The 20,643-nt window shown below is 56.2% G+C and overlaps 4 protein-coding genes and 1 long non-coding RNA gene across 5 annotated transcripts; 2 read left to right on the top strand and 3 right to left on the bottom strand.

Annotated features, from left to right (window-relative positions):
- Positions 1 to 67: 67 nt before the first annotated feature.
- On the top strand, positions 68 to 3,418 carry MPI (mannose phosphate isomerase). Its single transcript, XM_048318172.1, has 8 exons — positions 68 to 119; positions 448 to 575; positions 869 to 1,069; positions 1,151 to 1,292; positions 1,950 to 2,132; positions 2,243 to 2,416; positions 2,521 to 2,729; positions 3,084 to 3,418. The coding sequence occupies exons 1-8, from the start codon at positions 104 to 106 to the stop codon at positions 3,300 to 3,302; spliced, it is 1,272 nt and encodes a 423-aa protein (XP_048174129.1). The 5' UTR covers positions 68 to 103; the 3' UTR covers positions 3,303 to 3,418.
- Positions 3,419 to 3,806: 388 nt separating this feature from the next.
- On the bottom strand, positions 3,807 to 8,629 carry FAM219B (family with sequence similarity 219 member B). The gene is made up of 6 exons (XM_048318173.1): positions 8,537 to 8,629; positions 5,791 to 5,893; positions 5,457 to 5,541; positions 5,038 to 5,115; positions 4,720 to 4,768; positions 3,807 to 4,567 (listed from the first exon to the last, which is right to left on the bottom strand). The coding sequence occupies exons 1-6, from the start codon at positions 8,627 to 8,629 to the stop codon at positions 4,409 to 4,411; spliced, it is 567 nt and encodes a 188-aa protein (XP_048174130.1). The 3' UTR covers positions 3,807 to 4,408.
- A 672-nt stretch (positions 8,630 to 9,301) lies between these two features.
- Positions 9,302 to 14,234, bottom strand: LOC125332734 (cytochrome c oxidase subunit 5A, mitochondrial). The gene is made up of 5 exons (XM_048317968.1): positions 13,993 to 14,234; positions 11,114 to 11,230; positions 10,449 to 10,570; positions 9,940 to 10,062; positions 9,302 to 9,465 (listed from the first exon to the last, which is right to left on the bottom strand). Exons 1-4 carry the CDS (start codon positions 14,075 to 14,077, stop codon positions 9,949 to 9,951), a joined length of 438 nt encoding a protein of 145 aa, XP_048173925.1. The 5' UTR covers positions 14,078 to 14,234; the 3' UTR covers positions 9,302 to 9,465; positions 9,940 to 9,948.
- A 27-nt stretch (positions 14,235 to 14,261) lies between these two features.
- On the top strand, positions 14,262 to 14,939 carry LOC125332735. Its single transcript, XR_007206595.1, has 2 exons — positions 14,262 to 14,670; positions 14,824 to 14,939. It is a non-coding gene; the product is annotated as an uncharacterized LOC125332735 (long non-coding RNA).
- Positions 14,940 to 15,877: 938 nt separating this feature from the next.
- On the bottom strand, positions 15,878 to 17,679 carry RPP25 (ribonuclease P and MRP subunit p25). The gene has a single exon (XM_048317967.1). The coding sequence runs from the start codon at positions 17,292 to 17,294 to the stop codon at positions 16,671 to 16,673; it is 624 nt and encodes a 207-aa protein (XP_048173924.1). The 5' UTR covers positions 17,295 to 17,679; the 3' UTR covers positions 15,878 to 16,670.
- Positions 17,680 to 20,643: the final 2,964 nt, after the last annotated feature.

Genomic DNA, 20,643 nt, shown 5'->3' with positions numbered 1-20,643 from the left:
CCCTGTGGGCGTGGCCGCGTGACGTCACAGCGGCGCTTATAGGCGGCGGGGGAGGGGAGGGGGAGGGGGAAGGGGAGGGGGGCGGGCCCTGCCCGGCCGAGCCATGGCGGAGATCCGGGGTGAGCGGGGCACGGGGCACCGGGCACCCACCGCCCGCGGTGGGGATGGGGGCTCCCGGCTGGGCCACGGGGATGGGGACCCCCCCCACCAGGACCCCCCCGGGGCGATGGGGCAGTGGGCCCGTGACGCCTGCTCCCGGCCCGAGCACCCCCAAATCGCCGTGTGATTGTTGAAAATCATCCCCCCCATACACTCTCTCCTCCCAAGCCCGTGGTCCTCTCCCTCCCTGACACCCTCTCACCCTGCCCCGGGGGCTTTGGGGGTGTCCGGGAGGATTTTGGGGGGGTTCTTTCTGTGCCCTGCTAACATTTGACTTCCCTCCCGCAGTGTTCCCCCTCTCCTGCGTGGTGCAGAACTATTCCTGGGGGAAGGTGGGCCTGGAAAGCGAGGTGGCCAAGCTGGTGGCCAGTGGTGACCCCCTGGTCCAGATCCAGCCTGACCAGCCCTACGCGGAGGTGAGTGTGTCTGTGTGTCCATTCTGTCCGTGTCTCCGTCCCATCAGTGTGTCCATCCCTGTGTTCGTCCCACCCGGCTCTCACCATCCTGTGTCCTATCAGGATGTGATGCTGACCCCCAGCTGTCCCATGTCCCCTGGGGGGTGCCTGGGTTGGAGAGAAGCCCGGCATGACTCAGCCCCCGAGGGAGCTGCCAAGGATCATCTCCGGGGCCAAGCAGCCTCTGGAAAAGCCCAAGTCATCCGCCTTGGCTGCCCAGCTCAGGGTGCCATCTGTCTGTTGGTGTCTCGCAGCTGTGGATGGGCACACACCCCCGGGGTGATGCCCTCATCCGGGATAACCGCATCCCCCAAAAGACCCTGGGCCAGTGGATCTCCGACAACCCTGCCTGCCTGGGGGCGAAGGTGAAGGACGCCTTCCAGGGACAGCTGCCCTTCCTGTTCAAGGTGCTGTCGGTCAACACCGCCCTGTCTGTCCAGGCGCACCCCAACAAGGTAGGGAGAGCCCCGGATGGGCAGCCCAGCTGGACCCCGTGTCCCTGGGGAGGTCACCCAGCTCCTTTCCCCCCTCTCCAGGAGCTGGCAGCGAAACTCCACGCCCAGTTCCCTGAGCACTATCCCGATGCCAACCACAAGCCCGAAATGGCCATCGCCCTCACCCCCTTCGAGGGCATGTGTGGCTTCCGGCCTGTGGAGGAGATTGTCTCCTTCCTTCAGAGTAAGGATGGAGGGTGCGTGGTCAGACCCTGGAGTGGGGATGGTGGCCGTGCTCCCTTGGGGTGGGGATGGTGGCCATGCTCCCTTGGGGTGGGGCTCAGGATGGGGATGGTGGCCATGCTCCCTTGGGATGGGGCTCAGGGTGGGGATGGTGGCCGTGCTCCCTTGGGATGGGGTTCAGGATGGGGATGGTGGCCATGCTCCCTTGGGGTGGGGCTCAGGGTGGGGATGGTGGCCATGCTCCCTTGGGGTGGGGCTCAGGATGGGGATGGTGGCCGTGCTCCCTTGGGATGGGGCTCAGGGTGGGGATGGTGGCCATGCTCCCTTGGGATGGGGTTCAGGATGGGGATGGTGGCCATGCTCCCTTGGGATGGGGCTCAGGATGGGGATGAGGGCCGTGCTCCCTTGGGGTGGCCATGGTGGCCGTACTCCCTTGGGTTAGGCTTTGGGGTGTGGATGGGGGCTGTGGTCCCTCGGGATGGAGTTCAGGGCGAGGGCAGTGCTCCCCCGGGATGGGATTCAGTGTGGGGATGGTCCCTGTGCTCTCCTGGGATGGGGGTGCTGGTTCTGACTGGGGCTGTTCTCCCCTGGGATGGGGGTGCTGGGGCTGCGTTCCCCTGGGGTGGGGGACTGGCTCTGACTGGGGCTGGCCCTGCAGACGTCCCTGAGCTGCGGGCGCTGATCGGGGAGGTGGCAGCAGAGCAGCTGGAGCGCAGTGGGAGCGACGACCCCCGCGGGGTCTCGGCCGCCCTCCGCGTGTGCTTCACCCGCCTCATGAAGAGCGAAAAGAAGTTCTTTGTGGACCAGCTGAACATGCTGGTGAGGAGGATCTCCCAGGAAGGTGAGTCCTGGCTGTGACACCCCAAACTGGTTCGAGGGGCTGTGTTTAGGGGAGAGGCCGGGGCACCCCCAGCTCCCTCCCCATGTTGGGCCTGGTCTCTTCCTGCACAGCGGCGGAAGGGAAGGACACGTCAGGGAGCAACGGGGACCTGCTGCTGCGGCTGCACTCCCAGTACCCGGGGGACATCGGCTGCTTCACCATTTATTTCCTGAACCTGGTGAGGCTGGAGCCAGGGGAGGCCATGTTCCTGGGAGCCAACGAGCCCCACGCCTACCTGCATGGAGGTGAGCATCGGGGGGGCTCTCCTAACCCAGCATCCTGCACGGACTGGCTGTGGGAACGTGTGGAAGGGCTGGGGTGGGCTGACAGCACTGCCTTGTCCCCACAGACTGCGTGGAGATCATGGCGTGCTCGGATAACACGGTGCGCGCTGGGCTCACCCCCAAGTTCATCGATGTGCTCACCTTGTGTGAGATGCTCAACTACACACCAGCACCCAGCAGCTCCAAGATCTTCCCGGCTGCACAGAGCCAGCTCGATCCCAATGTCTACCTCTATGACCCACCCGTGCCAGACTTCACCATCATGAGGATAGAGGTGAGCGATGACAGATCCGCGCTGGGGACACCGGCTGGGCTCCAGATGGGACACCCCGGTGCTGGCTGGGGTTCTCTCCCCTTTGTAATTAGTGTCCCGGCAAGGAGGGAGGGATGCTCAGGCATAATGGGCTGCTTGGCTCTTTATCCTTTCCCTGTTCCCTCTGCCTGGAGCCTGTTCACCTTCTCCAGCAGTTCTGGGCAGAGGGAGAACCAGGAGGAGGACTTGACTGTCCTGGGCTTGGGCTGCTGCAGGCACAGCAAAGGGGTGGGAATGGGGACAACCCCCTTCCAGCTCTCCAGGGAGGAGGAAAGCTGAGGGACACTGCAGCCACAGTGACATTTCCCTTGGCAGATCCCTGCCTCCATCAAGCTGTACCTCATCTCTGCCATGGACTCTGCCAGCATCTTGCTGGTGATCCAAGGGACAGCCGTGGGCACCTCCACAGCTGCAGCCTCTGAGATGTCCCTGCACCGTGGCTCTGTGCTCTTCATCTCGGCCAACGAGAGCATCTCCCTCCACCTCTCCTCACCCGATGGGATGCTGCTCTTCCGAGCCTGCTGCCTCCTCTGAGCAGGACCTGGGACACTTCCTCCACATCACTCCATGTTTGAATAGATAGAAACTGGTGTGGGCAAAGTCTTCTCGCTTGAAAGTTTTCCCTCCACCTATTAAATCCCCAAACCAGCCCTGATGTATAGAAAGAGCACGCCCATGGATCGACTCCTTGGATGTGGCACAGAGCAGGCTGAGGCTTTCTGCTGCTTCTGGTGGGCTCTTCCCAAGCCTGGCTGATGGCAGCCAGTGTCACCCTTCCCTGGCTGTAAAAGGGGGCTGCGTGGGGGGGTGATGGAGCGGGAGAGTCTCCAGTGCTGTGAATAAAGAGGTGACTTTGTCCCTGGCAAAAGGCAGCGTGCTGGGGGGAGCAGGAGGATGGAAGGGGCCAGAGAGGCTGGGAGCAGCTCCAGAATCCCCCCAACACTGGCTGCGACCCCCCGTTGCTCCTCAGGCACAGGAAAGGGGTAAAATGTGAGGAAGGAAAACAGGAGTTCCCCCCCACAGCACCAGCACCCCCTCTGAGTAATGAGATCCAGTTTATTGAGCGCTCCCTTTTACAAGTAAAATACAAAAACAAATGTGCCCCCCACCCAACCAGTTCATGTCTCTTGACATGAAATATTTAAATAAGGATTCTGTATAAGAAGCTGATTGTCCTCTGTGTCATAGAGCAGGACCATGGTTTAAGGCAGCGTTTATGGTTTGCAGCAGGGAGGCTCTCCAGCCCCGCCAACTCCAAGCCCTGTGGGGAGCTGGGACAGGGGGTCTGGGCTGTGCCTCACCATCAAAGCAGCGTTGAGGAGAATGGGAATAAGCCATTAGCTCCAACCCCAGAAACTCCCAAATCCTTCCCTTTATACCCCTATGGAGGTGCCGGGCTCTGCCTGTCCTCCCTTCCCACCCCAGCCAAGTGCCAGGTCCCATCCAGGTCACCAAAATGTCCCTGTGCCACCTCTCCCTGATATTGCTGAGTGTAAGGAGAAGTCCTTTGGGGTCAGCTGGTCTCTGCCATGAGCAGCATCATTCAGTCCTCGTGTCACCGTCCTGGCGTGGGACCTGGACACCCAACAGCCATCCCACGGGACAAAAAAAGTGCTGGATTTTGACCTGTTCTTGTGCAGCTACTGGATCACGCAGGAGAGATTTTCTCCGAAACAACAGGGGCAAGAAGAGGAGGCCGCGGGTTTTGGGGGAATGAGATCCAGGTCTTCATCATCGGGGACCTCGTCAAGATGGTACCCGTCCTGCAGCAGCTGCCGGCTCAGGTCCTGGTTCACCTGCTGCGGGGGACAAAGCGGGGCTCTGCGGGATGGACACACATCCACGCTCTGTGGGGTGACGCTTCCAGCCCCTATGCAGAGCCTCGAGGGGTCAGGGGAACAAGGGAGCCCGTGGGGACCCCGCAGTGTCAGAGTCAAAGCCCCGCACTTGCCTCAGCGGAGGAGTATCCTGAGGAACACCTGGATCCTGGCTCCCCGTCACTAAGGGAAAAAAGAAACAGAGCTGGCCAGGAAATGGGGACTTCAGGATGCAGATAAGGGAAATTCAGGGGGGAAAAGGAGCTGGCAGTGCAACCCCAAGGGATATGTGAAATCTGGGACTACAGGAGCGTTTCGCTGCTCTGAGGTGCCCAGTGCCATCAGGGATGCTCTACAAGTGACAAGGAAAATCATCCCCCCAAAAAAGCCATCTGTGAGCACTGCCATCCTCAAAATCGTGGGCTATTTACCCAAAATCCTGGGATATTCACCTGTCTGAGTCGAGGGAGACCAGGTTTTCATCAGCTGTCTGGCTGAGCGCTGTGTAGCCCTTGTTAAACTTCACCGACCTGTCGGAAAGCAGAGGAGTGAGACCAGGACAGATGTTTTACGTGGAAACACATCCATGGAGCTGACAGGCTGAGGAGCCAGGGCAGGAATCCCACTCCTTCCCACCCAGGCACTGTCCAGGGGCACCACCAGCTAAACTCCAGGATAGCCAAATAAATCCATACCACCAAATCATCCCCAAAATAAAGAGAAAAGCACTATATTTTATTATACTGGATGTTCCTGGCCAAACAGAGCCAGCAGAATAAGGTCCTGAACTCTTCTTTTTAATCCTCTGAGTTCCCAGTCTCCCCAAGAAAAGTGAAGAATACATTTTGGGAATAGGAAGAAGGGATCAGACCTTTTAGGAGTCGGTTTCAGGGCAGTGGGTCCCCCCAGCAGCCCCTGCCTTCGCAGCGCTGCCTTTGCCAGCTCCCGCTGCCTCTCTGAAAGCCAAGCACAGGGACAGAGATAAAAATTCCCAAGTGCTCCCAAAGGGAAGCACATTCCTTTGGGGAATGGGTGAGGAGCGTGTTGCACGTGAGCATGGGCACAGGGCAGTGCTTTCCAACCTCTGGGTTTTTATAAAGGTTTTATCCCACCAAGGAATAAAAGGGCTTTTGGTAACTCCAGCTCTGGCAGAGAGGTGGAAATGACTCCCAAAATCCCGGCAGAGTCCACCAAGCATCACTTACTCAGCTTGGCCTGAATGGAAGGAGGTTTGCTCATGATGTATGGACCCCTTTTCTCCACCACATCTGTCCCTTTGTTCAGCCTCTTCTTTTCAGCCCAAATCAGCTAAAAAAAAAGGTGAAATAAGCATATTTAGCATCTCTCCATGTAGATGAAGTAAAGCAGAGGCATCTCAGAGCATCCAAGCATTCCTGGGAGCTCAAGGTCAGCAGGGAATCTGTCCCCAGGTCAGCTGGCAGGGGGGACAGCTCCTCCTCCCCAGCCCAGGAGGAGGCAGAGGAAAAGGAATAAGGAGATCTATTAGCAGATGAAAGGATTATTTGGGAATGGTGATGCTAATTAAAAGCACAGGTAGTTACCATCAGTTCCTGTGCAAGCCTAGCTGCAGTAATACTTGAGAAAAGGTGGTGGAGGAGATTTACTGAAAGGTTAATCAAACACAAATGTAAGGATAGCTTATTTTAATTTGGGGTTTGAGCCTTTCAAGCTTCTCCTTTTATCCAATTATTGTCCAGGAGAACCAGCGCTCCTGAGGTCAAGAGGGAGGAAAAAACCTCCACAAACATAAGGAGTAATGAAGAAAATAGAGGGAAAATCAGAGCTGGCACAGGAGGGATGTGGAATTAAAGGAGCAAGGCAGAGGACTTGGGATGACGATCGGAGAGCACAGCCAGGATTAGCCCCAGTGTCTTAAGCCGGAATTAGCAGGGCAGAGCCTTATCGTGGGAGTAACTGGGCAGGCAGCGGCCCCCCAGATCCCTCTGGATGTGCCATACCCCTCCCTAGCCAGCTGATACACCTGTGTGGGTGTGTACATACGTATATATATACACACACACTGTATACAGCACTGTGCCTCCATGCGGGTAACTCTGAAAGACGAACTCTCCCCGCTCTACTGCTCCTATCCTGCCCCCCACACATACCCCATACTGCCCCCCACACATACCCAGGCCTATACCCCCTGTGCACACACCCCATACTGCCCTACAGACACCCCCCAAGCCCTATACCACCCCCATGCACGTACCCCATACCGCCCCACGGACATACCCCAGCCCTATACCACCCCTATTCACGTACCCTCCATACTGCCCCACGGACGTACCCCAGCCCTATACCACCCCCATGCACGTACCCCATACCGCCCCACGGACGTACCCCAGCCCTATACCACCCCCATGCACGTACCCCATACCGCCCCACGGACGTACCCCAGCCCTATACCACCCCCATGCACGTACCCCATACCGCCCCACGGACGTACCCCAGCCCTATACCACCCCTATTCACGTACCCTCCATACTGCCCCACGGACATACCCCAGCCCTATACCACCCCTATTCACGTACCCTCCATACCGCCCCACGGACGTACCCCAGCCCTATACCACCCCTATTCACGTACCCTCCATACTGCCCCACGGACGTACCCCAGCCCTATACCACCCCTATTCACGTACCCTCCATACTGCCCCACGGACGTACCCCAGCCCTATACCACCCCCATGCACGTACCCCATACCGCCCCACGGACATACCCCAGCCCTATACCACCCCCATGCACGTACCCCATACCGCCCCACGGACATACCCCAGCCCTATACCACCCCTATTCACGTACCCTCCATACCGCCCCACGGACACACCCCAGCCCTATACCACCCCTAGTCACGTACCCTCCATACCGCCCCACGGACATACCCCAGCCCTATACCACCCCTAGTCACGTACCCCATACCGCCCCACGGACACACCCCAGCCCTATACCACCCCTATTCACGTACCCTCCATACCGCCCCACGGACACACCCCAGCCCTATACCACCCCTAGTCACGTACCCTCCATACTGCCCCACGGACACACCCCAGCCCTATACCACCCCTAGTCACGTACCCTCCATACTGCCCCACGGACATACCCCAGCCCTATACCACCCCCATGCACGTACCCCATACCGCCCCACAGACATACCCCAGCCCTATACCACCCCTAGTCACGTACCCCCTCCTGCCCCACGGACATACCCCAGCCCTATACCACCCCTATTCACGTACCCTCCATACTGCCCCACGGACACACCCCAGCCCTATACCACCCCCATGCACGTACCCCATACCGCCCCACGGACACACCCCAGCCCTATACCACCCCCATGCACGTACCCCATACTGCCCCACGGACACACCCCAGCCCTATACCACCCCTATTCACGTACCCTCCATACCGCCCCACGGACGTACCCCAGCCCTATACCACCCCTATTCACGTACCCTCCATACTGCCCCACGGACGTACCCCAGCCCTATACCACCCCTATTCACGTACCCTCCATACCGCCCCACGGACGTACCCCAGCCCTATACCACCCCTATTCACGTACCCTCCATACCGCCCCACGGACGTACCCCAGCCCTATACCACCCCTATTCACGTACCCTCCATACCGCCCCACGGACGTACCCCAGCCCTATACCACCCCTATTCACGTACCCTCCATACCGCCCCACGGACGTACCCCAGCCCTATACCACCCCTAGTCACGTACCCTCCATACTGCCCCACGGACATACCCCAGCCCTATACCACCCCTATTCACGTACCCCCTATCGCCCCGCGCTCCCCTCAGCCTCATACCCCCAATGCAGATATCCCACACAGCCCCATAGCCGCGATGCACATACCCCATACAGCCCCACGCTCACCTCCCAGTCCCGCACCCCCAGCACTCCCGTACATCGCACGTACCCCCGGGCCCCGCCGGCCGCCGGCTCCGCTCGCAGCGGGACCGGGACCGGGACCGGGAGCTGGCCCGGCTCCGCCGCCGCCGCCCGTCGCCATGGCCGGCCCTGGCCCCGCCCCTCGGGCCGCCCGCCAATGGCAGCGCGGGGCTGGCGGGGCTCAGCCAATGGGAAGCGGGGAAAGGGCGCGCCCCTCTGCCGCGCATGCGCGGTGGGGCGGCACCGCGGGACGGCAGCGCGGGGGATCCTGCCCCGAGCGGCTCTTGCCCTGAGCCCGCTGTGCAGAACGAAATTCCTGCTTGCCCAGAAAATTCCCCTCTTCTAGGTGGAAAATAACAACAGAATCAAGGTAGTGCCCTTCTCCTCCCACCCACTTTTGTTTTTTTTTTTCTTTCCCAAGCCCTTGCCTGGGCCAGAGCTGAGGTGGAAAACGGGGACAGTATCTATCCCAGAACAGATCCCCTTGCCAGTGAGGACATGACCCTCGCAAACAGGAGCCTCCGACCCACGTCTGAGGCTTCGGACATCATCCCAGGGAAATGCCTCCTCCAAGTCCTTGTTCTCCTCCTCCCCAAAGCTGTGCATACAGGGAGGTCGCCATGCCCTCCAAACAGCTCCTTCTCTTCCCCTCCTGGAGCCAGGTGCTTGGGAAGGCTCTGGACACAGGCTTTGCAGAGTAAGTAACAATTTATAAGCTCCTAAGAGCACGTTTATGGTTTGTTCCTTCTTTTTCCCTGTGAAAGCAACAAGAAATAACCACACGAGGCACTGGTACCACATCAAACCAACCCGTTTTTCCTTTATTAGGCCCAACTCCACAGCACTTACACTGTGACTCAATAAAGGAAGCAGTTATTTCAGGTAAGATTTAAGGTTTGTCTCTCCAGGTGACTGTGTACAATCAGGTAGCATCAGTAAAACGCTTGAGTAATGCACCTGGAATAGAAAAGAACAGCAAAAAACCAAGCCATTAAAGAAGCAGCCCAGTATCTCCACAAAGTTTCCATGAGGTCCCAAGTGAGTTATTCCCATCCCTCTTACCCTCAAAGCCCTTTTTAACGACCCTCAGCTCAAAAATGCAGGTACTGCATTCCCAGCACAGCTGATTCAGGACCCCTGGCACTGAGACACTGTATCCCAGGACTTAAGAGTTCCAGAATCAAGTACTATTTGCAGCAGTCTGACATGCAGTACCTCTATTCTAAGCATAATATTTAAAAAAAGAATATGACACTGGTCATCTCCTAAGGAAACTGAGCTAAGAGGCTTCACTTCCATGAGAATTTTTATTTAGGGCTTAATTTTAGTCTGGGATTACAGCACATTAGGTCTTGCCTATCCTGTCTTACCAGGGGTTTTGGGGTACAGGAGTCCCATGCCAAGAGTCTGGGAAGCAACATAAAACCTTACCAACAAGGTTTATGCTTTGTCCAGGCCCAGTTCCTCTGGAGTGGAGATTCCAAGTTCACTCAAAGTTGGTCTAAGCTCCTGGATAACGTAAGGATAGATTTCCTTGTGGGGTCCTGCCTTGTCCTGAAAAAAATCCCAAAAACCAAAAAATTCAGTTATTTCAACACGCATATCTCCAAAGCCTCCTACCTCAGCCCTGGCTTGTGGCAGAGCAGAGCTCCCGGCCTCTAGGGCTGAAATAAAAGCCCTGGCTTCTCTTAACTCCCTGGGGAGGCTGGATTCAGGTTTCAAGGAGCTGGTTTAAGGTGTTTTCCAGGACAGCTTTCTGAGTTACAGCTCCCAGCCAGCCCAGCACTCAGTCCCTCAGGAAGCCAGGAAGCTTCGTGCTCATCACAGAGCCATTGATTCTGACAGCAGGAAAGTGTGGTTTCCCTTTGCAGCAGGAAAAAGCCAGGGCAAACTCCCCTGCTGCCAGGCTCTAGCTGTGGGAACAGAGCAGCTCCACCCACCTTTACAACTTCTAGGATGCGGACAGCGCTGGCAAAGTCATTTAACCGTCTGCAGGCCCTCAGAGCCGCGTCGATGATTTTGGGCTCTGGGACCAGGTCATAACTCACCAGTGTGTTTATGCCTGTGGAGACAAGGAAACAACATGGGGAACTTGGAACCAGCTTGTCATGCCCTCAAAAGGAACCCCTTGCTGTCTATTCCCTTCCTCTCCGATACAAAAAGCCAACACCTCGTCAGCCAGGTGCTGCTGGAATGATCCTCTGGCTCCAATTATCTGCTTATGCAACCACATTTTTAAGGCCTAACTGGGGAAGTTTAATAAAACTTGGCAACTCCACTGCAAAGGCAGAAGAAAAATGAGCGTAGTAGAGCCCAAGCACACTCTCCTTGGAGCAAACGTTACTCTCCCTCCCATCCAGGTGTTAAAATCACAGAATCGTGGAATAGTTTGGGTTGGAACCTCAAAGATCATCTAGTCCACCATTCTGTCATGGGCAGGGATACCTCCTGGTTAACCTGGAGACCACGTTAGTCCAAGTCCTGTCCAAGCTGGCCTTGGACACTTTCAGGGACTGGGAGTCTGCAAAATGCCAAGTAAAGTTGTTATTTCTGTTCACAAAACGTGTATTTACTGCAGGTTACGCTTCCCTGTTCTTCAACGTACCTTTCCTGAGCTCCCAGGCATCAATATCTGGCTTGTTGAAATACGTCACCCAGCGAGCATCGAATTCTTCATCTGACTCTTGTGACCCGTGAGAGTAGCAGTGGGCAGGAAGCACAGCTGAATCCAGAAAAAAAGGAACAAACTTGGAGCAAAGGGGAAGTAACACTACTTTAGTCCTGACCAAGAAACCAGAAGCCATAAAATACGGATTTCCCTTGTTACAGTCGCTCTGGATCAGTCCTGGATGAGCACTGGGTGGATGTAAGTTCTTAAATACCATGGTTTATGTTGTGGCAAAGTGTCTGTTTTTTCGCACATCAGACTTCCAAAGTGTTCCCAGAGCACTGGTCAGAGCAGGAGTAACACACACAAAAATCAACTCTGGATACCAGTCCCTAAGAGGTTTTCTGGTATTCTGTAAGGCCAAGTGAGCCAGAGAAGCTTCAACATGCACATCCTTCATCAACAAAATTCCATGCAATTCCTACAAAGGCTCTCAAAAGCAAAGGGATGAGAAATATTCCCTCCAACAGAAGGGCTGGAGGAGGAAAAAAAATGGTCACTCTGTGTCTATCCAAGAGAAAACTCCTGGATCTCAGGGCTGCAACTGCATTAATTTTTGATAATTAATCACCAAAGCAGATTGCATGCTAATGCACAAACTAGTCTGATATGGTTATTAACTCATTTCTTCACTCAGCACTATCACAAATTCCTGGTTTTTTGGATGAACTTGTCTTTTTTTACCCCACAAAGGTTGGAACATTTCTCCAAGAGAACTAAACTAAAGGACCACAAGCCTGGTGTTTCCTTTCCCCACTGCTAATCTCACTCCACTAATATTTGCAGAGAGGTCGCCCATCAGATACAACCTTGGAGCTCAAAGCTCTGCTTCACAGAAGTCAAATTTAGCTCCTGACTTTTTCTTTCTTAACCCAGCATGAACCACTGTCACTGATCAACTATGGAGTTTTATTAAAAAAAAAAAAAAACAAACTAGAACTGGGTTGTATTTTTGCTGATACACTTCTCTTTGGTCTCATTAATGACAGCCCAATTAGCAGGCAATCTGCTTTTTTAACAAAATTTAACCTGGTCCAACATTTCAGCTACAATCCTGGTTTATGCAACGGAAGCACAAAAATAGCTTTATTTATTTTAGCTATGGAAAAGTACATAACAGGCCAAGCCAGAATTAAAATGCTCTTTTGGCTTCTGTAGGGAAATTCCCCCTCCTTTCCCCAGCTCCAAAGCAGACCTCTGACCCTGCTTTCTGCAATAAATCACCTGCACAGCTGAGCTCAGAGCAAGAGCAGGGCTCTGTAAACGCTCCTGCTCCCAGAACACTGCTGAAAACCCTTCAGGTTTCAGCTGGTTGAAGGAGAATCCTTATTTTTCCTAAACAGAAAGAAAGTCCCATGGAGAATCCTACAGCAAATCTCAGCTGGATAAAAGCCTAAACTGAAATGCTCAAATGCCATCTTTAAGTCAAAATCTGAAGTCTTTCCTCAACAAAACCATTCCCTGGATGCAGGAGGCAAATACAGACCAGAAGAATTAAAACTCTGGATTTCCAGGGTGTGTTTTTCAATTGCTGCTACGGTTCTTTTGCACCCTGTGTTTTCCACAGGAACGTTTATATCTGTGTTTGGAGACTGGACTCTGACAGTCCCTCTGCCCTGAGTTTCAGCGGGGTCCATCAAGGTCACTGTCACACACATGACGTGTGTGTTATCCAAGCAGAGATTCCCAACTCAAGGAAGAACAAAGGGCAAGTACCTTTACTTTAAAGTGAACTCAATAGGCATTAAGAGCCTGAGAAGCCTAAAATCACCTAATATGACAAAAAAACATATTAAACCTTCATTCCAAGGGCTGGAATTGGCCAGTTTTCTCTGGTAATGAGCACAGAACGAAAATACACACGAAGAAAAACATGAATTTACTGAAAATCTGGGAACGAGGAGCCCAGGGACTACACAGGGAAGGTTTTGCAGCAACACAACCCCCCCAAGGCCACCTGAAAGCAAAAGGGTTGCAGCAGTTTTAAGTGGGACGTTTGTAACACAAGACTTTGGAAAAGAAGATCACAGAGCCTGCTGGAAATGAGGCCCACAAGCAGCCGGGGTTCAGCAGCTCAAAGCAGCAGCGAGCAAAGACTTTCAGTGGATTTAAAATAGCAAAAGACCAAAGGTTTTACGCAGCATCTAGGAAATCCTGTGCTTATTACTTAAAAAGACTCAGCGACAGGCTCCCTAAGGCAGCTGTTTTAACTCACACGTGCCGCAGCAGAGGCACACACAAGTCTCCAAGCATTATTAGTGTCCGTTAATTAGCTATTAACTGTGATGCAGAAGTTAATTAGCTATTAATTGCGATGCACAGACAGTGCGTTCTCTGCAGTCTCTGTCTTCCAGCCCTGGCCACCATCACACCACGCTGCCTCGGGCTAGTCCTCCTCCTTTCCCTATTAACTGGGGCGTTAATAAGGTGTTAATATTATAAATAAAATTAATTGGGGTGTTAATTAGGATGGTGAGGGCTGGAGCGGAGCTGGAGCAGGCCCGGGGGTGGCCGGCGCCTCGGTGCTGCGGAGGTCACCGCTGCCCTCCATCAATGTCACCTTGGCGGGGGCTGCAGAGAAAGCGCCGCCGCCCCCCGCTGCAGCCGCGGGAGGTGCCCGGTGCCCCCTGAGCCGGTACCGGCGAGGGGGACCCGGTGGCGGCGGCCGGAGCGGCGGGGGCGGCCCGCGCTAGGCCGCAGGGTCACCGCAAGGACACGCCGGGCCCCGCCGCCTCACACCGCACCGGGCCGGGACCCCGGGGGCGAACCGCGGCGGCATCGCGGCGGGAGGGACGGAAACGCGTGCGGCCGCTCACCTGCTGGGCCGGCGGGCCGGCGGACGGCAGAGCGGAGGCCGGAGACAGCGCAGCGGCGGAGGAGAGAGGCGCTGGCGGCCAGCATGGCGGCGGGGAGTGAGGGAGGGAGGGAGACAGCACCGGGCACCGGGGGCGCGCCGCTGGCTCCCGCACCGCACCGGGAGGGAGGGACGGAGGTGAGGGCCGGGGGGGCCGCGGAGGCGGGTACGGCGGCGCGGCGGGGACGGACCGGCAGCGCGGGAGGGCGGGAGGCCGCGGGGACGGGCTGGGGGCGCGGAGGGGCGGGACCGCCGCCATCTTGGGGCGGGGCCGGCCGCCATTTTGTGCGTGAGGGGAGCGGCTACAGGGAGTCCCTCACTTCAGCGAGCAGCGCAGTGAAGGCTGCTGTGGGAGTGATCGGGCTCGTTTTTGAGGGGTTCAGGCTCGTTTTTGAGGAGTTTGGGCTCGGTTTGGGGGGGTTCTGGCTGTTGCTGCCCCCCTTTAGCCGAGCCCACGCAGCTGTGGTTCCAGTGCAGCCTCCCCGTCCCCACCAATGGACACCCCCCCGACTCGGTCCCTGTGAGAGGAGTGGGTTCAGACAGACTCAGCTGCCCCGTCCGCCAGCTCCGCGTCTGTCTGAAAGTGTCCCTGTCCCCACACCGTGGGCTGCTGCCCTCAGCCACCATCGCACCGACCCGGGTACGAAATCGCCCCAAAAATCGTCCCTGGGGCTGTGCCTCAGCAGTGCCGCACAAAACCATCGTGATTATTCCAATCGCCATGTCCTCTGATACCATCATCCTGTTTTAAGTACTTAATTTTTTGGGCTACAGTCATTATTTTCTCATGCAGGAAGCCATCAGTCCACAGCCAGCAAAGCAAGGAGAGTAAAATCCCCAGTGCTGCCTCCGTGATTGGAAACGACCTACCTATGAAATCAATTAAAAGAATTTTGCACATTAACAAAACGAGGAGAAATAAGTGATTTTTATTTTTTTTCCCTGCTCAGAGAAATGTGAAGTGGCAGCACTGGAAGTGAAGGGCTGCTAGTGTTCAACGGTGTGGCTCCCACAGTCTTCAGGCTCTGATTAGAGTGTTTACAGAGGGATTTATTAATTACAGGTTTATTAATTAATTTTATTCGTTATTTTTAAGGTATTTGGGGTAGGAGCCTGCACCTGGTGCTCCTGTGTGGTGTGAAGGGTTGATCCTGAATGGGTTCTGCGCTGGAGAAAGAAATGGGAAGAGCTGGATGGGACAGAGCCCAAAGCTTTCCCAGCCCCAAACCCACAAAAAAAAGATCATTAACATAAAAAAAAACAGTTGGAAATTAATGTTCAAGTGAAGGGAATCAATCTGCAGCAAGGCAGATAAGCACAAGCCTCTGGCCCGAGGAGCAGCTGCCTGCTGAGGGAGATAATAAGGTCATTGCTATACAAAACAGACCTTGCTTCCTCCTCCTCCTCCTCTCCTTTCATTCCCGCTCCCAGCCAAGCAAGCCCTTGACAAAGAGGGAATGCTGGCTGTCCCTGGAGAGCAGGAGTGAGGCAGGGAGATAAGGCAGCTGCAGCCAGAGAATCCCTCATACATGGGTTTTAGGAAGGGTTTGCTCCTTAATACCGATTGATTCATCCCGCAGTGCCCCTGGGCGCCGGGCTGAGGGAACCAGGCGGATCAGGGCTTGGCATCTCATAACCCATCCCCCAAATCTCCCCTGCCCCTGCTGGAACTGGGGTTTTGCCGGGTGCTGCTGTGCCGGCACAGGAGACCCCAATCCCGTTCTTCCAAGGGACAGAGTTTGGCTGGCTCCCCTTGTCCTGGGTTGGCAGCAGCCTTCACTGTGCTGATCCGTGCCACGGCCAGCAGCCAAGATGGTCCCCCCGTTTTCCCGTAGACATATCTCAACTATTTCTAAAGAGCTTTTATTGTCCATTCATTTCCCTTTACCCCCTGGAAGTTGCAGGGATTTTGCTCCAAAGAGCTCTGCAGCCAAGGCATGACCCCCAAACCTCCTCATCCTGTGCTGGGCACTGCATCCAGTCACAACAACCACCCGCCCAACGCTCCCGCTGCCCCCAGCCCCCCACACCATGGTTTCCCCCGACTCCAGACCAGAGTATCCGATGTGGGTTGTTTTATTTCCTTGTGCTGTCCCACAGGCAGGCAGCACAGTGCAGTGCTTGGCTCTGTGGGCGCAGGGAGGGAGCAACCCCTGTGCTTGTTTGGGTGGTTTTTTTGGGATGAATCACAGCCCTGTGGGATGCCGAGCCCGGCATTAATAACCCTGACATCTCCTCAGCAACGGGTTTGATGAAGAAGGTTTCATTCCAACAAGCTTGGGGCAAACCCGTCTCTCCTGAAGGATGAGGCATTGCAGTGGGGAGCGGTGGTGATGGTCTGGCACCCCTCAGCTGCTCTGGCTCCATGAGAGTCGCTGCAGGATGTGGCTAGTGGTCACGGTGTCCCTGGGTGGCTGAATTAGAGGTCACCAGCTCCCCCCCACATCCTCACCTGCTTCAATCCATAACCAAGAGATGGTGGGTTTAACCCTTTAACCCTCACGCCAATCTCTCCCGTCCACAAGGGTCAAGGAGCAGCAAGTGGGGACAGGTCAGGGGGAGCCTGCAGCCCACTGGTGACCCCAGAAAGAGTGTATATTCCTGCCTCAATACCTGGCTGGTGGGGTGGAGGCGGTGGGGTCAGTGGTCCAGCTGGCCAGTGGTGGTCCCCGAGCCCCTGGGGCTGTCAGACACCTGTACCTGCAGCTTCTTGGGCAGCAGCTCCTCGTGGGGAGGCGGCAATGGCCGCTTCAGCCCCTTGGCAGAGGATCCCAATGTGTCTTCTCCCGCCTCGTGCCGGGGCTCCGGGGGCTGGTATCCTGTCTGGTTGGGATCCAGGGGGTCTCGGGAAAGCAGGATGCAGATGGAGGGGACGTTCTTGTGGACAGTCAGGTTCTGGGCAGGGCTGTCGGGCGGCGGGTCCTGGTTCTCCCAGACCTCCAGCACGGTTTTGTAGCGTACCTTGGTGACCTGGTGGAGCCCTCCCAGCTTGCGCTTCATGATCTCCACGCAGGTGATGGTCTTGGTGACTGCCCTGCCACAGCCACTGAACACAATCTGCCGTCTGCCCTTCAGCTCCATCTGGGCCATGGCGAAGTTCATCAGGTTCCTGATCTTGCTGCCCTCCTTCACTTTCATCTCCACCACGTCCGGGGGCAGGTCTGGGAAGGGCAATGGCATCTCCTCCTCAGAGGTCCTCACCTTTCGGAAGTTCTCCATCCTGGACTGGGCGACGGGCTTGGCTCTCCCTCCTTCAGCAGCCATCCTTCACCTCTTCCTGGTGGATCCACACAGGCTCCTAGCCCCCCGGGACCATGGCAGGGCTGACCTTGCTGCCCTCCAGCCCAGCCCTTCGTCCTGCAACCACCAGCCCCTTCCCCTCGGCTCTCCGGAGGCTGGCAGTGGGCTTGGTGGCAGTGCCAGAGGCTGTCTTCTGTGGGAGACAGGGCTGCAGGATCCCCTGGGTGCTCCCAGTTGCTCCCAGCAGGGATAACAGCCGGCTCCAGCTCTCGGTGATGCTTGGGCTCCTGCGCTCCCACTGCAGCACTCGCTTCTGCTGCTCTTTGCTTCATTCTGGACTTCAGCAGCCCCCAGAGCTGTTCTGTGTAATTAGCAGATCCTCCCCCTCTCCCTCCCCTTCCTCCCCTCCTCCTCCTCCCCTGCTCAGCCGCCCATGCCAGCACCCAGCTCCTGCCTTCATCCCTGCCAGGCAAAGGGGAGGGCAGGGAACCCAGGTCTCTGTCCCGGAACAGGGAAGGGAAGGGAAGGAGGGGAGGGTGGAAGGCAGAGGGAGAAGCTCACTCTTGCCTTCATGATGTTCCCAAAGTCCTGCCCCCTTAAAGAGAACCTGGTCCCTTCTCTCGGCGCTCGCTCCTCTCAAGGACACCCACTGCTAACTGCAAATGTCACCCTGCCTGCCTGCCCTGCAGCATTCCCAGAGGGATGAGGAATCCCAGCCATGCTGTGCACAGGGATGGTGCAGAGATGCAGCAGGTACTTCGGGAAGTACTTTGGAGCCTGAGCTCAACCCTTATTAGCCATCAGAGAAGCCACTGGGACCCACAGCCAGGAGAAAGCCTGGCAGATGGCATCGCAGCCAGGCATGCATCGAGTGTGCCAGGGCTCTGCTCCCCCCAACACCCTGCGTCCTCAGCCCTGGCTCTGCTGGCAGGAAAATCTCTCAATTCCCAAAGCTCTGAGGAGCAGATGCCGTGGCAGAGCTGGTTTTCACGGGCGATTTCTCTTTCTCTCCCCCGCTCCTCCTCCTTCCCCATCCCTCCCTCTCCCCGCTGCTCCCCCAGTCCCTGTCCCTCACTCATCTCCACATCCCCAATGAGGAGCTGCCCACTGTGGGCTCACCATTACATGTACTGGCAATCAATCCCAGAAAATCCCTGTTGCAGGCCACGAGATGTCCCCTTCCTGCCCCCAATCCCTTCCCGGGGCAGAGGCGACATCCCTGCCCCAGGCTGGCCCTCTGCCCGCCCCTGTCACCTGCCTGTCCCCTCCCGCCCTGCCGGCCGGGGGATCATTGCACAGTGGAAAGACATGTGAGTATTGACTTGCAGTCAAATCTTATCTGCCTCTGGAGGCCCCTGGATTGGTTTCACTTGGAGCAGGGCTTGCAAAGATACATGAATAAATAAATCAATCGATCCCATGTCCGTGGAGGTGAAGGCAGGATGTGGCTGTCACATCCCATCCGGGGTGAATCCCACATCCCCGTGGTCCCCAAAGCAGCTTTCTGGGGGTGGATATGGGACACCCCCTGATCCGACAACTGGATTGGGGTCTGGGGCGGGGGGTCTCCGGGCAGTGGGATGGGATGGGATGGGATGGGATGGGATGGGATGGGATGGGGTGGGATGGGATCCTCCATCTATCAGCAGTGTGCTGGAAAACCGCAGGAGATGCAGAGCATTGTTTCCCAATCCATCTAACCCTCCCTGAGGCCCCTTGGGCACAGAGAGGGAAACTGAGGCAGCGCAGGCAGTGCTCCCAGGCTCACTCCCAGCACCAGATCCAGGCTTTAAGCATTCCTAAGTCCCTTCTGGTGCTCTGCAGTAGTGAGCATACCTATTCCCTGTGCTCCCACCGTGGATTCCTCACTGCAAGACAAAACAATGACATTTCTCCATCTTTCCATTGACAACACTTTATGGCATCCTTGCAGAAGGCACTTGGCTCCTTCCTCAGGCAGGCAGGGATGGATTAAACACGTCAGGGAAATTCCTGCCTTCAAAATGTGCTAAACCCCTGGGGAAATAATCGGGAAGGATTTTAGCGACTGAGAAATCCCTCAGGGTCATTATCCAGGTACCCTGGGAGGGTGACATGGACATGGAGGGCTGACAGCTCCAAGACTCTGGGCAAGCCACGTGAATCCCTGGTGCTGGCTGAACCATCCAGCCCTTCTTTCCTGGCCCAGAACCAGCTCCTGCCTCCCATGGCCCATTTTCCATGGCATCGTGGCGCTTCCCCACCATCGGATGATGGAAGCGGCAGCAGCTTCTCCCCCGTCTCTAATTGCTGCTTAACGAACTCTGCTTATCGCAGCTTCCGAAATGGAGGCGGGAGAGGTGCAATCACGGAAAGGCTTCCAGAGGGTGCGCTCCCCCCAAGGGCAAGGCTACGCTGGGAGCAGGGGGGCCATTAATGACAGGGGCTTATTTTCCCTCCGCAGCACTTAAAATGTAAATGAAATTCATTATTAGCAACTCCGTTGCTAATTACCATCCGAAGCCATTCATTAGCCTGTCAGCTTATTTGTTGGAGGACAACAGAGTGGATGGGTTACTCCAAGCCAAGGAATAGCTGAAATGAGCTCAGCAGGGTGGGAGAGGAAAAGCAGGGATGGGGGGACAAAGGCACAGACAGCTCCAGCCGTGGGGGATCAGGCAAACAAAAACTGGAAAGGAGGATGGGGAGTCCTTTAAAATGAAGAAGCAGCAAACGAGAAAGGCAGGAATGGTGAAAAAATAAAGGAATTACACCCTGAGTATTGTCCGTCTGTCCTTCCTGAGCAGCCACTCTGGTTCCAGTGGGACCCACGGAGTGGTTTCTTCTTCCCTTTTCCCATTACAGTTTCTCTCTGAGCCTCCCAGTGCCATCCCAACCCCATGCCAGAGGAGTTGCAAATCCCTGCAGGACCCTTTTGCCTGGTCCCAACTCCACAGGAGGTGTGAGACTGGAAGAGCTATTTGGGACAGCAGCCAAGAGGAGAGCTGGTGGTGGCAAGAATGGAGAGGGCTGCTGAGCACGGCATGGAGCCCAGCCAAACCTGGAAAAGTGGGGAAAAAAACTCCAGAAACATATTCCTAATGGCAATCAGGGCAGCTGGAGAGGAGCAGTAACCCGAGCCCCCTGTCCTCCACCTGCCCTCTCTATATTTTCTTTCATCCAAGGTGGCCCTGCTCAGGAACAGGACGGAAAGTGGAAGCATCCGATACAAGGAAAGTCTCGGTGCCATCGCCCATCTCTGCGTCACATCGGCCCGGCTCAGGTCTCAGCCTCTCTCATCACGTTGCACTCGGCAGCAGGCTGATGCCAGGGCTGATTGTAACCCCGGCAGAAGGGGTACAGAGGGACCCCCAGGATGCCACAGCTGCAGGGA

Source organism: Corvus hawaiiensis, chromosome 13 (assembly GCF_020740725.1).
Source record: "Corvus hawaiiensis isolate bCorHaw1 chromosome 13, bCorHaw1.pri.cur, whole genome shotgun sequence".
Classification (NCBI taxonomy): domain Eukaryota; kingdom Metazoa; phylum Chordata; class Aves; order Passeriformes; family Corvidae; genus Corvus; species Corvus hawaiiensis.
This window is presented reverse-complemented; position numbering and strand designations above follow the sequence as displayed.

Excerpts from the sequence above, each read along its gene's own strand:
- FAM219B (XM_048318173.1), bottom strand. The coding sequence starts at position 8,629 with ATGGCGACGGGCGGCGGCGGCGGAGCCGGGCCAGCTCCCGGTCCCGGT. Across the intron at positions 5,894-8,536 it reads GCGGCCGGCGGGGCCCGGGG|CTGATTTGGGCTGAAAAGAA; the intron begins GTACGTGCGATG and ends CTTTTTTTTTAG. Across the intron at positions 4,769-5,037 it reads GTCTCCCTCGACTCAGACAG|TGACGGGGAGCCAGGATCCA; the intron begins GTGAATATCCCA and ends TTTTTCCCTTAG.
- LOC125332734 (XM_048317968.1), bottom strand. The coding sequence starts at position 14,077 with ATGCTGGCCGCCAGCGCCTCTCTCCTCCGCCGCTGCGCTGTCTCCGGC. Across the intron at positions 11,231-13,992 it reads CCGGCCCGCCGGCCCAGCAG|CTGTGCTTCCTGCCCACTGC; the intron begins GTGAGCGGCCGC and ends TTCTGGATTCAG. Across the intron at positions 10,571-11,113 it reads TGCCTGGGAGCTCAGGAAAG|GCATAAACACACTGGTGAGT; the intron begins GTACGTTGAAGA and ends TTGTCTCCACAG.
- RPP25 (XM_048317967.1), bottom strand. The coding sequence starts at position 17,294 with ATGGCTGCTGAAGGAGGGAGAGCCAAGCCCGTCGCCCAGTCCAGGATG.
- MPI (XM_048318172.1), top strand. Across the intron at positions 2,133-2,242 it reads GAGGAGGATCTCCCAGGAAG|CGGCGGAAGGGAAGGACACG; the intron begins GTGAGTCCTGGC and ends CTTCCTGCACAG. Across the intron at positions 2,730-3,083 it reads TCACCATCATGAGGATAGAG|ATCCCTGCCTCCATCAAGCT; the intron begins GTGAGCGATGAC and ends TTCCCTTGGCAG.